Genomic DNA, 16,842 nt, shown 5'->3' with positions numbered 1-16,842 from the left:
TCCACACACCTCACAGACACAGTCAGATCATCCACACACCTCACAGACATCGTCAGATTCTCCAAATACTCTGAAAAACAGAACAAACAAACAAATTCATGAAAAGCTAATACTGTCATTCAGTGTGTGGGGAGGGCAGGTGTGTGGTACTCATCCGCCTGACTTGTATCTGGTCCGAGCATGGGAATGTCAGTACATCCCAGCTGTGGAGACACTCCGCTCAGCTTATCAGGTAGCCTGCTCAAACCTTCTATCAGCCCTTGCAAGTGGACACCGTGCTGATCCGAAACCTCGTGCACACACTCCTAGGGTGCTGAGACCCAGAGTATTGCAGGCAAAAACCCAGCCCAGTGTGGGGGAGGGTAGGTGCGGATGGTGGGAATCCCCTCCTCCCAGAAAAGCAGCTTGGAGCTTGAGCATTCCAGAATCCTGGAGTGCTCTCTCCTACCCTACCATCAAGGAACCTCCCTTCCCCTGGCCCAGCCCTATGCCCCAAGCTTTGCTGAATGATGCACCTCCATCTGCCCAGCTGGAAAACTCATCTGTGAGTGATGCTGGAAACCTTGTGTTGGGGGAGAAAAATCATAATAAGTTGAACGTGGGAAGATTGAGCTGATCAGTCCTAAAGAGACCTGTCGTCTGGCTGGCTGCCAGGGTCTCTGCTCTCTCTGTCTTCGTGGAACTCCCCACCCTCAAGGCTTCACACACAGCTGCTCCCCCCATCTCCCCCCCAGCAGCCCAGCAGCCCAGTCTGAGTCAATCCGCCCTGTACCTAAGCTGTCCCTGAAGAAACCAGACCCCCAGCAACTGGTTCTCAGAACCTAGACATGTACGTCCGGTGGCTTCAAACTCTATAATCTTCGTCATAGAAGCCAAACACAATGGCAAGGTGTTTGGCATTGGAGGTCGTGAATCAGGAACATTCTGGATTCCAGGAAAGTGCCTGGCAAGAGGGGGAGGAGAAGACGATGGGGAGCAGGCAGGGAGAGTGGCTTCTCTGTCAGGCTATATAGTTGTAAGAAACTGTGGGTGGGTCCCATGCTTCCCAGGCCCATCCCAGCTTCCCCAAGAGACACTTATAACAGACCTCCAGCCCCCTGTGATTTGTGGGACAGTTTTAAACCATTGATTTTCATTAGCACTAAATCATTCCTCTGGGCTAATTGAAAAGGAATCAAAGATACTGCTTTGAGTGGAGCCACTCGATGAAGCAAATCAGCGAGATATACCAGATATGCTGACAGCAGGAGTCTGCAGCCAGGAAGTTCCGCGGCCCCTCCCTGAAGTCCAAACTCCAGTTCTGTGTCTGAGGCCAGGAACTGAGAGAAGCAAGCCCCCAGTATGAGGAACTAGCAGGGTAGAAGTGAGATGCGTAGAACTTCTAGCCTAGGGAAATGGGGTGACTGGTTCTGAGATCTAGGAGGAATGTAGTGGCTGCTGATTCTGTGTGGTGTTTGAGATCTCAGAGCGCCCTGTCTTTGGCAGCCTGGGTGTAGATGGAACAGCTCATGGTCAGGGAACAGTTAGGGAATGCTGCTTGGGGAAGTAGGTGACAGGCATTCCAAATCTGGGTTTTGCTGCATTCAGAAGCCTCTGTCTGGGATCAGTAGGGCTGGACTAGAGACAGGGGCTGGACCCCTGCCTGGCGATTTACTCGAGTTATGTTGGGAGTACCTGAGATTCCCTCAGGACCCCATCTTTCCTCTGTAAGCATGTCACCATCTGGTTAGAAAGGAGGCCATGTCAGCCTGCAGGATCGGGGAATTCCTAAGAGCTGGCAGAAGCCTGAGGCTCAGAGGGGACATGGGAAGGAAATGATGGATCCCACTGCCTTTGAACAATCCTAATCCCTGTTCTGAGCCAGGAGCCAGCCAGGCGGGCGCTGGGGTACTGAGTCTACACTGCTCCCATGCCAAATTCTAGCCATTTTCTCTGCTTTCTGCCAATCCTCTGCCCACTCAAATACTCACTAGCTGTCTGCCCTTGTCTTCTCTCCACAGTGCCTAGGGTGATTCCTTTTTCTGCCAAGGACCTGGCAGCTGAATTGTGGGGGTGATGCCCCCAACATCTCTGTTCTCAGGCTGGCAGAGGATAGAGGCTGGACCTAACAAATGTCTCTTGAGGCTCTGTCTTCAACTCCAAAAGCCCCTTCACAATTCCAGGTCTGAGAGAGACTGAGGTCTAATATGGGCAGGAGTCTGAGGGTCACACCAGGCTCTTCTGTCATTTCTCACTGTGACTTGGGACGAGCTCCTTCCTTGCAGGCAGGGGATGCTATTGTTGCCTGTGTATCTTGCCCCGGGTAGCACACATGTACTGTACCAGGTCCATAACTCCGTTCTCCAGGGAAAGCCTGGTGCATGCTTCAAGATGTGGACGGGCAGGGGGCAGTGTAGTGGTGAGGGAGCTGGGAGGTGTGGCAAAGCACTTGCCACATAAACGTAATGACTTGAGATCAGTTCCCAGGGTATTTGTGTAAAAAGCTAGGGACTTGTTGGCATGTATAAATCCATCCCTGAAAAGGTAGAGACAGGAGGATTCCCACAACTTTGCACTCTCTTTTAACACATGCCACTTTTTAATGCACTTTTGTTTTCTGTGTATGAGTGTTTCGCTTGTATGTATGTTTGTGTAGCATGTGCATAGCTGATGCCCTCAGAGGTCAGATAAGTGTTTCAGATCCCCTGGAACTGGATATAGAGACATTTGTGAACCACCATGTGGGCGCTGAGAATTGTGGGTGCAGGGAATAGAACCTGGGTCCTTCAAAAGAGCAACTGGTGCTTTGGACCACTGAGCCATCTCTCCAGCCCACTGTGGAGAATATTAACTTTACTATTTTAAAATTATGTGTATATAGGTATGTCCATATATGGGTATGCGCACTCAAGTGCACACCCACTGAGTCCAGAAGGCTACTGTAGTTCAGATGCCCTGTAGCTGAAGTTCCAGGCAATTGTAAACTGCCTGGTGTAGATGTTGGGTCCTCTGAAAGAACAGAGTGTTTTGTTTTCTTTTTAATTATTGTTAGATATGTCTAGGTGTCTGAGAAGGTTGACGGGATGTCAGATCCCCTGGAATTAGAGTTGCAGGTTGTTGTGAGCTGCCTGGCGTGGGTGGTGGGAATCAAACTCAGGCTCTCTTCCAGAACACATACATGCTCTTAACCGCTGACCCATCTCTCTTCCCAAGCAGGATGCTTTTCACTGCTGAGCCTTCTCAGCAGCCCCATGCCGTGGCTTTAAACACATGAAAACTCAGCTGGCCCTCTGGCTTTGTGCATCCACTCCACTACAGTCCTGCATAGATCAGGTGACCCAATGATACTCCGGTGAAAATGAAGTTTAGGTTAGAAATGAAGCATTCTGAGCAGTGCTTGCTTGTCTTTGACTGAAGTGGCTGCGTGAATGCTAATGGCAGAGAGGGCGGTCAACGCTGAGCCCAGGACATAGCTCACTAACAAACAGCACTCCTGGTGGAAGAGTGGCCACTGCTGCATCCTTCCTCTCCTAACTCCTCCATCTGTACACCTAATGCTATAAGGCGAGCGCTCATCGTTAGCACCCAAGAAGTGCGCTGCCCTGGACTGCCTCTAGACCTCAGCAGGACGCATCAGTGCCCATATCTGCATGACAGTATGAGGGAAGGAGGAAGATGAAGATGTGGTAAATTCAGGTGATCCTGGCTCCAGGTCTGCATCAAGCTGCTACTCTGTGCTCTGTAGACTGCTCCAGGCCAACAATGGCTGTTTTCTTCCATCCCTTTTCTATATTTTTCTTTTCTCTCCCTTTTTTCTTTATTCTCCTCCGTCCTTTTTTTTTTTAAAAAAAATTTCAACATAACATATCCATCCTCGTCATACTGTGATTAAGATGGCCGACTTTATGGAGTGGGCATCTTAGCTGCTTCCCCAAAGATCTGTGGTGGCCTCTTTAACTGGCCGCTGCAGGAGGAGCTGTCCTATCAGCACCACGACCAGACCCCGCCCACCCTGCCGTGACTGCGGGCTGCTGCTCAAGGGCAGATCCTACAGAGGAAAGCTGGTCCAGAACTAGAGATCTGGAGAGTTCTCCAGCCTCATAATGGACCACCGTCCTCCCCAAACACCCTGCCTAGGCTCTGCAGAATGGAGGGAGCTAGCGCTTGGGCTCTCACCACCTTCTAAGCTTGAGTAAAATATTTATAGACCCAAAATACTTCTTGGCTCCGGGATTTGCAGAGCATTAAGCCAGTTAGCTGGCATTTGTCCTGATGGGGCCTGGGGCCAGAGTGAAGAGATGGGATGGTGGCTGGAAGAGAGGCTTGTTCCAGCTATATGGTGAGAAGCTGCAGTGGGCTAGCGGCAAACAGAGGCTTGGGATCTGGGCTCATCTGTAGCCGTGTGATCCTGAGCAAGAGCCTTAGCCTACCTGGGTTTTGTAGTCTGTGCCTCTGAAGCAGGGATGATGGTGACGCCAACGGGTAGGACAATTGCAAGTTACTGCAGTAGAATGGTTAGACTGGTGTCAGGCATGCAGCCCAGAAACGCAACTAAAAGGAGTTTAGTTTAAAAATAAAATAGAGGGGGCTAGAAAGATGCTGGTGAACTAAAAGCACTTCCTGATCTTGTAAAGGACTCATGCCAGGCAGCCCAAACTGCTTGTAACTCCAGCTCCAGTGGATCCTCTGTCCTCTGTAGGCACCTGCTCTTACATGCTCACACACTCACCCACACAAGGGTTTTAAAATTAAATCTTTAAATGTGTGTTTGTGGTACCAGGGTGAGTGTGTGAGAGCAGGTAGTTGGAGTATAGACACTAAGGGGATAGGGTGGGTTGATCAAGTGCAATTTTTTGATGAGTGTTCTGTACACCCTGCTGGGATCCAGGGGCTGCTCCACCCAAGGCCACCAGCCTCTTGACTTAACTGCAAAACATCAGGCCGTCCCAGTTGTCATCTGAACTTGATTCCTTTCCTCCCTGGAGGAGGGACAGATGTTCTAGCATAGTTTCTACTACTGCTATGTGCCTGTTACTATACTGAGTGTCTTATTTTATTCCTTCATTTAATCTTTCTGAAAGCCCATGACCAGATTTTGCGGGTGAGAGAAATTTCCAGGCTTAGAAAACTTTCCTGAAGCCACATAGTAAGAAGTGATGGACCTTCCAGACTGGCCTTCCACTTACCACCATATGTTTTTCCAACTGGTCAGCCTCTTTCTCCTTCCTCTAGTAGACGGTTGAGTGGAATCATATCCAGTATGGGTGGAATGAATCTGTCCCACCAGCCAGCTCCCAAATAACACGGAGACTCATTATTAATTATGAAAGCTTGGCTGTCTACTAGCTCTTATAACTCCAATCAACCAGCTTTTATTAATCTACGTTTTACCATGTGGCTTTTTACCTTTTCTTCTATATGTCTGACTCCCTCTATGTCTGTCTCATTGACATCTCCCCCACACTTAGATTATCTACTCCTACTTCCTCTCTCTGCCCAGAAGTCCCACCCATACTTCCTGCCTATCTATTGGCCATTCATCTCTTTACTAAACCAATCACAGCAGTAGACCTTCACACAATGTGCAAATATCCCACAACAGGTGGGCAGTGTTTGTCCTGCTGCAGATTTATAACAGGAGAACCAGGCAGCTCAACCTCCGTCCCTGGAATCTCTGGCATAAACCAGACGTGGAGGCTGATTCTGTGATGCCAGTGTGTGGGAAGGGAAGCAGGAGAGTCAGAAGTTCAAGGTCGTCCTTGGCTACAAGAACTCTCCAAGCCAGCCTCGGATACATGAAGCCCTGTTTCTAACAGATACACAGACAAATGCTACTAATGATAATGAGAGAGATCAGTCTTTGAGGTCCTAACAACTGTTTGTTGGGGGCCAGATGAAGCACGGTTCTAAGCCTTTTGTGTTTAACTAACTTACTTATTGAAGCTGTCCTAATAGGCAGGAACTGATTTTGGTCTCATTTTGTAGAATGGAAAAACACAAGTTCTAGAACTTACCAGGGGTCACACTATAAGCAAAGCCAGGCTTTGGATCCGGAAGTTTACTCTTCATCACTGTAGTGCTCGATCTCTTTGAAGAGCAGGGTCTCAATGATGGAGCAGATGGATAGACCCATGGGTGTGATGAACCCTATACCACATTACCATTTCCAAGACTGAACCACCAGCCCTATTGTTGCCTCTTCCTTGAAGTCTCACTAGTTATCACACCCCTAACAGACCCTGAGGTCTCAATGGTGTTTCATTTTATCTCTTTAGTACCCACCGGGCAGGCTGCGTGGTGTGTTTCTCAGTCCTTGAGATCAGAACCTGGGCCTCTGCCATCTTGATTTTCATAGCACCTGGCAAAGCATGTGGCAGATGGAAGGTACCCAGCTAGAGTGTGTGATTGTTGAACAAAGAGATGATGCCAAGAATCCTTTTGAAAAGTGGGATGCTATTTGTAACACAGAGTACCAACTCCCTAAGGTAGCAGTGAGCACGGGGTTTCCCAGAATGAGGGAACTAAGGAACTCCTGAGACCTTCTTCTTCACTGAGGCCAAATGAAGAGCCAGGTCAGAGAACTTGGTGATTTGGTGGTCTCTCTCTCTCTCTCTCTCTCTCTCTCTCTCTCTCTCTCTCTCTCTCTCTCTCTCCTCTGCATCCCCTTCCAGCTCCCTCCATAGCCTTCTTCCGCCCTTGACACTCCTCAGATGCACTGTGAAGGTGTCATGAAGGCTGATGGTGGTAGCAGCCAAGCTCTTTGGCTTGAACAGAGTCAAACATCTCCCCAGGATCCCGTTATTATGTCTGTTCAGGACCCAAAACAATGAGGAGTGAGGGCAGAGCAGGAGCAGAATAGGCCCCAGAGCAAGTACAGAGTCCCGAAATTATTTGTCTCACTAAGAGTGCAGTAGGTGCCACAGCCAGCAGGCATCAGACTGTGGCCCAGGACAAAATATCGGGCAGAGGTCTACTTATGACCTCAGGAGGCACCATTGTCCATGTCTCAGCTCAGAGGCCCACACCCATGTGTCTTTCCCACCCCCTACCCTTTGTCCTAAGCTGTATTAGTCAGCATTCTCTACAGAACTAATAAAAAAGAACATAATGACTATATACATATATTCATTCATTAATATATTCATATCATTCATGCAATAAATCCCATATATATTTGTATACACACACATATGTAAGGGATTTATTAAAGTGGCTTACAGGTTGTGATCCAGATAGTCCAACAGTGGCTGTCTCCTGACAGAAATCCTGTAGTTTTTCGGTCCATGAGACTGGATGTCTCCATAGACCCAATCTGATGCTGGAGTCCTAGAGGATTCCTAGAGAGCTGCTGAGCTTCAGTCTACAGTGAAATCTCAAATAAGTGTGTTCTAATAGCAGCCAAGGAAGGCCTCAACAACAGGACAGATGAAATTTCCAGCAAAAGTAAAGGCAAGCAGACAAAAAAGCAAAAGCTTCTTTCTTCCATGACCATTATTTATGTGTCCAGATTTAGGGTGGGTCTTCCCATCTTAAATGATCCAATCAATAAAATCCCTGACAGTGATGCCTAGCTGCTTGGGTTAAAGCTGATTCCAGATATAGGCAAGCTGACACCCAAGATTAGCCATCACACAAGCTTCTACCCTGGCCCATGTGTATCTCCAGTCACCTACTAGTCATAATAGAGCTGTGGCCAGGCTGAGTTAATCCATCACCTCTCCCCTTCTCCAAGCCCCTGCCCCATTCTCCCCCAACCACCCAAGGCAAACAGAATGAGGGGGACAGAGAGTATAAGATATAAGAGATGTTGGGGGAAGAAGAGCTCCCCACCCAGTGGTGCCTATGACTGATTTTCTTTTCTCCTGGTCTCCAACCTATGGACTTGATCCCCTTCCCCAGCTCCATCTCTGAGAGACTCAGAACAACATGACAGCAAGGGAGAGGCCATCATGGCACAAGGGGTGTTGGGGATGAGGCTGGGTACATGGTGAGTGTAGCCTGCCAATCCACAGGGGTCATCCCCTCTCCAGTACACCTTGGCACAACTCACTTAACTGTAGCATCACCTTCCTGTCCCGCGAAAGGGGAATGGTAAGACTTGCCTTCTCAGGTTGTTGTGAGGATTCGAAATGTCTCACTAAGAGAGACTGCTTCTAGGCACACAGGGAACGGCTTGGTAAGGGCAGATGTGCGAGTTCACCTTACATTGCCCGGAGATGCTCACTTAGAGGCAAACTAGGGATGCCCCTCAGTGACCCCTCTGCCACAGGCTAGAATAATGTGCCACCTGGTGGGTGACCCTCCATCACTGTAAGGCTGCTGTGGCTCTCCCAGGCTCCACCTGGGAAAATGGCTGTCACCTCCCAAGCAGCATCTTGCTTCCAATCTCCCAGAGGGCGACCTTCTGAGGAGGAGGGGCAAGCAACTACAATGGAGAGGCAGGGCGGGGCCCCAGCGACCTACCACGGCACGGTTTTAAAAGTCCTCTCCCATCATGCTTTTTAAAAAATGATGATCTAGGGAAAGCATCAGTGACTGGGTATACTCCATTAGCAAGGGAGCTAGAAGCAGCCTTGGCCTTCAGACTGTGAGAACTGGAAAGCCAGCCAGCCCTTGCCAGAGGGCGTGGGGACATCTGAGGCCAGGAAGTCCAGACTAGGTCCTGCAGAGCTAGGAGCTAGCGGTTCCTGGCAGAGCAGGTAGGTGGGCTGCTATGGGTCTTTGGGTCAGGGCACAGCACCCTGGAGACACTCGATCGATCAGGCTGAACCAACATGCAATTTGTAAATTCTCTTAAAGATGAACTTTCCAGAAGGGGTGGTCTGAGGGGCCTAACTGGGTTTGGTTCCCACATTGGATTTGGATTGGGATTAAGGATGGGAGCAGAAATAAGCCTTTGCAGCAGCTCTAGCTCAAGGAGGCTAGAGCGTAGAAATGCCGAAGTCTTGAGCGTGGGTAGGACAGATCAGTAGTCTAAAGCCTTTGCCACAAGTGGGCCTGCTGGTCAGCTCCAGTTCTCAGAGTCCAGCCCAGCTCAGTGTTCTAGGCCAAGGTCAGCCCCCTGAGCCCACATAAACCTCCGGGCTAGGGCTCGGCACCAAAGCTGACAGACAGAGCTGACCACTACAGGGGGTGGCTGCGTGGAAGGCCAGTGACAGGCTATCTCCTCCCTCCACCCCATTGAGGCCATAGGCTGTCTAGGAGGGTGCTCTTTTCTTGTTGAAGGACTCATGATCTGCTTCTCAGTCTTATCGCGCCTTTGTTTTTCAGGCACGGAAAGGTTACATACTTTTCCAGGTTCTAGCAGGGACAGGCAGTACTTGCTTGCGTTCCTCTCAGATATCTTTGAGGGAGGACTCCTTGATCCTTTCATGCTGGGACTGAAGACAGAGCAGGATGCTCTGTACCCCTAACAGGCCAGGGGTGACTCACTCCCTCAATCCGACCAGCAGGAGGGCTAGGAGTGCACAGCAGTTCAAGCAGGAGTCAGCTGAGCCTTGGGTGTGGTCCTCCATGCGGCGACCCTGGAGGAGCAGAAGAGAGCTCATTGTGGTCTCTGAATGCACATGGCTCTGCTAGCCACCTCTAATGGAGCAAGTGGAGGGTACCTTAGGTCATCCAGTAATGTCATCAGGCCACTGAAGTATAAACTAGAGGAAGGGAAGAGGATATGGCTTCTCTTTCTTGTCATCTGTTGGGAGAAAGCCTGTATGCTCTCACAGCCTCCAGGTTGCTTCTACAGACCCACCCTGGCTGAAGCATCTATCTTGGCTTCTCACAGACTAGTCCACAGCTGGTCTCGGGGACCCCAGCTCAAAGGTCAGGGAGAGGTCGCCAACGGCATAAACATCCCTGACTCTGCTGCTGGCTTCTTTTTTTGTTTTATTTTTATTTATTTATTTATTTATTTATTTATTTATTTATTTTTGTTTTGTTTTTCAAGACAGGGTTTCTCTGTGTAATAGCATTAACTGCCCTGGACCGCGCTCTGTAGACCAGGCTGGCCTTGAACTTACAGAGATCCACCTGCCTCTGCCTCCCGAGTGCTGCTGGGATTAAAGGTGTGCGCCACCACCTCCGGGCTCCTTTGTTATTTCTGCCTTTGATGTGGTACTTAGAAAGTTTTTTCTCCATAACAAAATCATAGACATATTCGTGTCTGTATTCTGTAAATACTTATGTTTTGATTTTTAAAGACTTGACTCTTAAAATTGATCCAAATTTAATTACATGTGCCTTTGTAACAGCTACAGATTCTCTTTGAATAATTCTCTTCACTCATTAACATGGCAGACTGGGGAACTGGGGTGGGAGAGGGAGACTGAGATCTGGAAGGGAGATGAGATAATGAACGGATCAAGGTAGAAGAAAAGGGAAGACACACTGGTGACTGAAGGTATGTGGCCTTCAGTGAGATCCTCGGTTTCTGAAGTTAGATGAGGGGGAGAGGAAGTGGCGAAGAACAGTCTTGAGGATGCAGGATACAGGTGGGGAACGAGCAGAGAGGACCCATGGCCAGGTGCTCAAATCCCCCATGGTTGTAGGATTAGGAAAAGGACCAGAAGAGGTCATCAACTAGGAGGGTATGAGAGTGGGAGGAGGAGCCTGGGCCTCAATGGAGACAAGTTTCTGGATTGGAAAAACTGTGGTCTGCATGTCATTGGGTCCAATGACATGTAGGAGGATATTACATTTCCCTCGGGAGGTATCTTGGGGTACCCTGAAAGTCCTGATCCCCTAGCATCTGTGCGGTGAGTCTGTCTCCATCACTGGAGAGGAGCAGAGTCAAGGAAAGTCAAACAAAACTCAAGTGCAGAGCATGTTCTTGCAGGCTTTTCGTGCATAGGCTTACCTGCTTGTCCAGATTCATGCAGGAAGCCCACAGCTGTCTGTCAACACCAGCACCATCCTTATGCACCAGGGACAGGGACCTGAGAGTTTACCTGACTTTCTCCTCTTCTCCATCTCTGCAGGGTCCTAGTGCATCCCCAACCCTGTCGCTGACGATGCATGGGATGGCCAACGTGAATTCTGCCAGCCGCTCACACTATGCCTCTTCCATCCCTGTGCCTCGAGCTTCCTCACAGACCAGGATTCACACCCCAGGCGCTTCTCCCCAGCTGCGGCCTCGGCAGGCTGACTTGGCCCTGAGCCCCCAGCGTGCTACCTCCCCAAGACGGGGCAAGACTGCAGTCTCTTCCAGAAACTCTTCGCCCAAGGCCTACAGAGGAAGAGGCACCCCCAGGGCTGCAGGGCCAGCCAGGGAGTTGGCTGAGAGTGTAGAAAGCCTCCCCGGCTCCCCTTGGAGCAGCCCCAGGATAACCCCCAAAACAGCCTTCTCCAGTCAGGCGGGATCCAGAAGAACTGGGGAGACACAAAGCACCCAGAGGAAGAAGACCCAGGAAGGGATCTCCGCTCGCCAGACCAGGGGAAGGAGCCCACCCCAGACAAGCTGTTATGGAGAAACTCAAATTCCAGGGCCTCCTGAAGGTCGAATGCTCTCTAGCTGCCAGGGAAAAGAACAAAGAGACAAAACCTATAAACGCCCTAGGTCTCTGGAGCCTGATGAAGGGGCAGCTTCAGGGACTTCCTCTCCCGTCTGCAGCCCTGTGCACAGCATGAGGCCCTCTCCTACTCCTGGGGTCATTAGTTTTTCCTCCGCCCATCAGCAGAGCCAGCCAATTACAGCCACGGTGGCCCCCTTTCAGTACAGGTGAGCTGGGGTGTGGAGAGAGAAAGAGGAACAAGGGCAAACTCACTGAGAACAGATGCTTTGGTGACAAATGGCTGGTGGAGACTACAGGGCCAAAAGCTAGGAAAGGGGATGGCTAGAAACTTGGGTGTGCGAGACAGACCTATAATCTTAAATCCTCTGCTTTTTCTCAACTCTGGACCTTGACAACAAACAGAGACTCATGAGGGTGTCCCTAACTTGGCCATTTCACACACTTGGAAATGATGGAACTATATTAGGGTATTAAAGATGTCTAAGCACCCAATACACAGGCAGGAGGGTCAGCGTGTGCTCTTGGCTTTCCAAGTTTGTGCAGGCCCTTTGCCACCACTGTGTTAGACAAACTGTTGTCTTGAGCGCCGAGTCTTCAGTCTCTTGAGCAAAGCCTTAACTGCTTCTCTGTGCTGTTCTCATAGCGTTTCTGTGTCTCTCTGTCCATCTCTATTTCTCTCGCTGCTTGCACCACTTGTCGCACGGCCTTGTGCCTGTTTATGTGCATGGTGTATTGGCAGTCAGTAATACTTCTTAAATTGCTACGTAGGTGTTGTTGTCATTGGCAGTGGCCGTGTGCTCACAGCAGTGTGGCCAACATGCCAGCCTCTCTAGCTTTCAGACATGGCAAGTTGAGTACGTGGAATAACATTTAGCCAACTATGCCTTTTAAGTAAATTTAACTCTTTACTAACATGACCACATTGAGTAAACTAAATTTTAATTACTAATCAGTATGTAGGTTAGAAATGCCCGAATGCAGCCAGGTGGTGGTGGCACATGGCTTTAATCCCAGCACTCGGGAGATAGAAGCAAGCGGATCTCTGAGTTCAAGGCGAGCTTGGTCTACAAGAGCTAGTTCCAGGAGAGGCTCCAAAGCTACAGAGAAACCCTGTCTCGAAAGAAAGAAAGAAAGAAAGAAAGAAAGAAAGAAAGAAAGAAAGAAAGAAAGAAAGAGAAATACCTGAGTACAAACTAAACCCTTTCCTGGCCATACTCACTTCCTGAGTTTCCCCCACTCCCGTGCGAATATAGGAAGTAGCTGCCAGTTTGCATTTTGGGGTATATAAAAGCTCGTGCATCAACCCCTGGGTACTGAGGACCTCTGAGATAGATATCAAAGCAGCTGAAGGCCAGGGCCCTATGAGTATCATCCTTCACTAGAGATCAACTCATGTGCATATAGATCTCTAAACAATTGTGTGCAACTTTATATCATAGGAATAAGTGTTGGGGTCTGGACAAGGAAGTTAATATCCGCTATACTCTGCCTGTGGTCAGGCCTCACTTGCAGTGCTGCATTCAGTTATGAGCACCAGGTTTTAAAAGGACATCGTCACACCAAAACACATTTAGAAAAGGGCCGGCAGATTGGTGAGGAGTCCCACAAAGGTGTTTAAAGAATAATTAGAGGAAACGAAGAAGTTAGCTTGCTTTGGAACGAGAAGGTGTAGGATGGTCTGTGAGCTGTTCTCAAATATGGGAAAGGCTGTCATGTTGTAAGATGAATTAGTTTGCTTGGGGCAGCTCCAAAGAGCTGACTCAGTGGCATGGTGGCTAGGAATTAGCTCAAGACAGATTTGAGGCTGGATAGGAAGAACTTTCCAACAGCGAGAAAGGCCGACAATAAGGCAGGGAGTTTCATTACTGTGGGATCCCAGCAGATTCCACAGTCCAGGAGTCCTTAGCCAGGTGAGCCCTTTGACCCAACTGTTCCTCCCGACTCCGTGCACAGAGGGGCGGTCACATCTGTCCCTTTTCTTTCTCCGCTGAGAGTCTGAAGCTAAAGCTGAACCAAGAAGCATAGACACATGGAAAGTGTTCCTTGTTTGTTTCCCATTTGCTGGGGTTCGAACACACAACTACCTGCATGCTTGGCAAGGACTCTACTCCTGAGCCACACTCGAGCCCCAGCCTTCTTTGGAATGGCCTTTTCCCTAACAGCTAAATGCCTCCCGGGTGACTACAACTTCCTTTTCCTACCTGATTCCCTTCATTTTGAATTCATTCTTTGGGAAAAAGTGTCAAGGTATTAAGTAGTCTCAGGTTTTATATTATCCACCCTACAAGTCCCCTGGTATATTTACAGTCTGGCGTTTTTCAAAGAGGTCGGAATATTTCCCTCTGAACATTTTAACGCAACTTAAACAGAGCGGTGTTTGCAGTACTCAGCATACCTTGACTGCATGCTTGCATTTTAAACAGAAATGGGATTGTTGCACCTCGGGGAAGCAGTGTCCTCACCGCCCACCTTTAGACCTTGCACTTCCCAGGCCATCAGTGGTTGTTGGAGGATGGGTCACAGCAGGAGTAAGGTTTGGATGGAGGATACCCCGGCATGCTGTAGGCAGATGGGCTGGATCTCTGCACACCCTGCACGGCCGAGAGCTGCTGCCATGGACAAGCTCTGCCAAGAACTTGGCTAGGCCACTCATCTAAGCTCTACAGCCAAGGAGGTGCCATCTGTTCCCTAGAATCCATAGACATCCTGTTTTCGTGGAAATCTACCCTCCACCCTCAACACCTTGGGCTGTTGTAAAACCTCAGGTGTATTCAGAAGCAGAGGTTAATGGGTTTCCTCCTCCTGTCTCCAGCCTGGTCTGGGGAACAAATCCATTACCCGTCTTTCACTTTGCCCCAACTTGCCAGCCATATCTTTTCAAAATCTTGAGTGTGGTCAACCCAGTGACACTCAACTGCCCGCCACCTCCCACCTCCTCTTGATGCCCTTCCTTCTTGGACCCCAGAAGACAGAATGTCCTTCTGGCCAATCCAGTTTCTGATCTCACACGTCCAATTCTATCACAACTTTCTCCTTACTCTTGGTATGTTTCTGTAAAAGGGCCAATGTGCCTGCATCGTCATCGTATCTCTCCCCTGCTACAAGCTCTGTTGTCCGCTGATCATGCATGCCTCCCATCCACCAGCCAGGCTTGCAGCAGACTTTAGTTAAGGAGGGATGGCTGGCTAAAGGTGTCAGGAGGGTGGAGACACTGAGGTCACCACTGTGGTTTTCCTCTTCTCTCTGGTTCAACCTCTCTCTGACTTCTGGCCTAAGTTGCCCTGTCCTTTTGGGCTGAAAAGTGAGACAAACCCTTTCATATATAGGGAATAGAGGCAGGTACAGACTCATGTGCAGAGCCAACTAATAGCAGAGAGGCAAAGGCCACCTTCCTTCACACTCCTGGGTTTGGGAATCCTGGTATGGACTTGGCTCATTCTTACCTGTTGTTGTGACACAATGCTGCAGTAGACTTGTGACAGTAAACCAGTTCCAGAGTTGGTCAGCACCTGTCTCCTCCAAGTCAGACACTGCTTATATATAATACTATCAGTGAAAGCTTTCATATATTATATAGAATTCCCTCACCTCAGTAAGCTGTCCCATTATTTTCACAACAATATGTTGCCTGTCCATTCTGGTTTTTTTTCCAGGAAAACAACTGTTTCATTTCCCCCTGTCCCCTTGACTGTTGTACACTTTGAATAAGATGAGTGTACCCATTATATCAACACCTCCCAGGGGCCAGCAGAACGAGATCACCTGCGTTCTCAGTTTACTCCCACCCTGCCTTGTACCATCTGAGGGTGGCAGGCATACAACACCTCAGCGCTGCCCAGATGGCTCAGAGAGAGGCAGCAATAGCCACAAACCCCTGCTGCAAACCCAGTAAGCAACTCAGCCTGGCCCTTCGGAGGTCATCACTCCTGGTCCTGATGAAAACCAGGCCCAGAGAGGGGAAGATGCTTGCTTGGGTTACACAGTGAGCTCATGGCAGAGATGGATTCAGAGTCCCAGACGTAGAGGTATTGGAAAAAGTGAAAACCTAAAAGACAAATTACAGCAGTGCTAGAGACTCCCAGAGTCCCCTGGCCCAGCCTGTCAATTTCCCCTCTTGTCTGCACAGCCCTCCCTTCCCCCTCCTGCCAAGCTGCCAAAGGGTCCATTTAGCTGGTGACATTGGGCGGGGATATGGGGATGGGCGGGACTGCTCTGAGCCCAGGGTAATTGCATGTAAGGAGAGCTCCCACAGCCTTTGTTCCTGGAGCAATTGTACGGTTGGGGCTGAGTTCTGAGGTCTGTACACTTGGTAGCCAGTGTCCAGAGACCTCACCCTTCCTTCCTGTTGGCACCATGTATCTAGCATGGGCTTGTCCTCCCGGGAGTCATTGTGACTCAGGCTAAGGTACCCCTCATTTCCTGACCTAGTGTGCTTGAGGTGAGCAGTTCCACAGAGGCCAAATGCCCTCTGAGTACCAGGAGTCAGTGGCTTCAAGGTCAGAGACAGCCCTTCCCTGCGGGTATGCTTTCTGCTGCGCAAACATGAGCATCCTAAGGGCAAGAATCACAGCAGGGCAGAGGAACCCGGGCCTGAGATGCAGGGGTATCTTTCTGCTCTGGGAATGATGTATGCTGCTGGGCAACAAAGGCTTTGCAACAGATGTTGAACATTTCAGTGCCGTCAGGGACTCCTTCCTGGCCCAGCTCTGCTGCTTGCTGGAGTGTCCGCATGTACACATGTCCCCAGGAGGGGTTGGCCCAGAGAGCTTAGAGCACGGTAGACGAGAGGACCCAAGCTCAGAAAGGGTTTGCCTAGCCCACAGAAGGGCTTTGAAGACATGAGTTACCTTTCTTTCTCGGCCCCACAGGTTGCAGACGGACCAGGAGCCTGGCCCCGTTCCTCAGGAAAGCTGGACTCTTGATGGATACACCAGCCCCACTAGGAGGACTGAGGACAGCTTGTCCTGCATGGGTAAGTACCCTGCCTGGGGAAGACTTCCTGCACAGGAGCCCATCGCTGTCTGGACTCTCCTTATCTCCAAGGGATGAAGTGGCCTGGGCCTAGGGACCCGCTTCTTTTCTATTGCTTTGTGACAGGACTTCACTAAGGACTCCGAGCTGGTCTCAAACCTGTCATTCTCCAGTGCTGGGTGATGCCACCACATCCATCTTGGATCTATCTCTTTAAAAAAAATGTTTATTTTAGTCTATTTTTTTTGAAGCAGAGTTCTACTGTGTAACCCTAGCTGGACTGGAATTTGCTATGAAGATCAGGTTAGCACCAAGCCAGCCTTTTAGTTTTCAAAAATTAGGGGTGTGTGTGTGTGGGGGTGTGTGTGTGTGTGTGTGTGTGTGT

The 16,842-nt window shown here is 49.6% G+C and overlaps 1 protein-coding gene across 6 annotated transcripts in view; it reads left to right on the top strand.

The window, feature by feature from the left end:
* Positions 1 to 16,842, top strand: part of Nav1 (neuron navigator 1) — a 251,080-nt gene that overhangs the window by 64,728 nt on the left and 169,510 nt on the right. For all 6 annotated transcript variants that reach the window (XM_013346729.2, XM_026779757.1, XM_026779756.1 and 3 more), the window contains 2 exons: positions 10,953 to 11,692; positions 16,355 to 16,458. In XM_013346729.2, the coding sequence (XP_013202183.2) occupies positions 10,986 to 11,692; positions 16,355 to 16,458 (811 nt within the window). In that variant the 5' untranslated portion in view covers positions 10,953 to 10,985. Of the gene's footprint in view, positions 1 to 10,952; positions 11,693 to 16,354; positions 16,459 to 16,842 lie in introns of those variants that run through there.

Source organism: Microtus ochrogaster, chromosome 6, assembly GCF_000317375.1.
Source record: "Microtus ochrogaster isolate Prairie Vole_2 chromosome 6, MicOch1.0, whole genome shotgun sequence".
NCBI lineage: Eukaryota > Metazoa > Chordata > Mammalia > Rodentia > Cricetidae > Microtus > Microtus ochrogaster.
The sequence above is the reverse complement of the archived record's forward strand: the minus strand, read 5'-3'. Positions and strand labels throughout refer to the sequence as shown.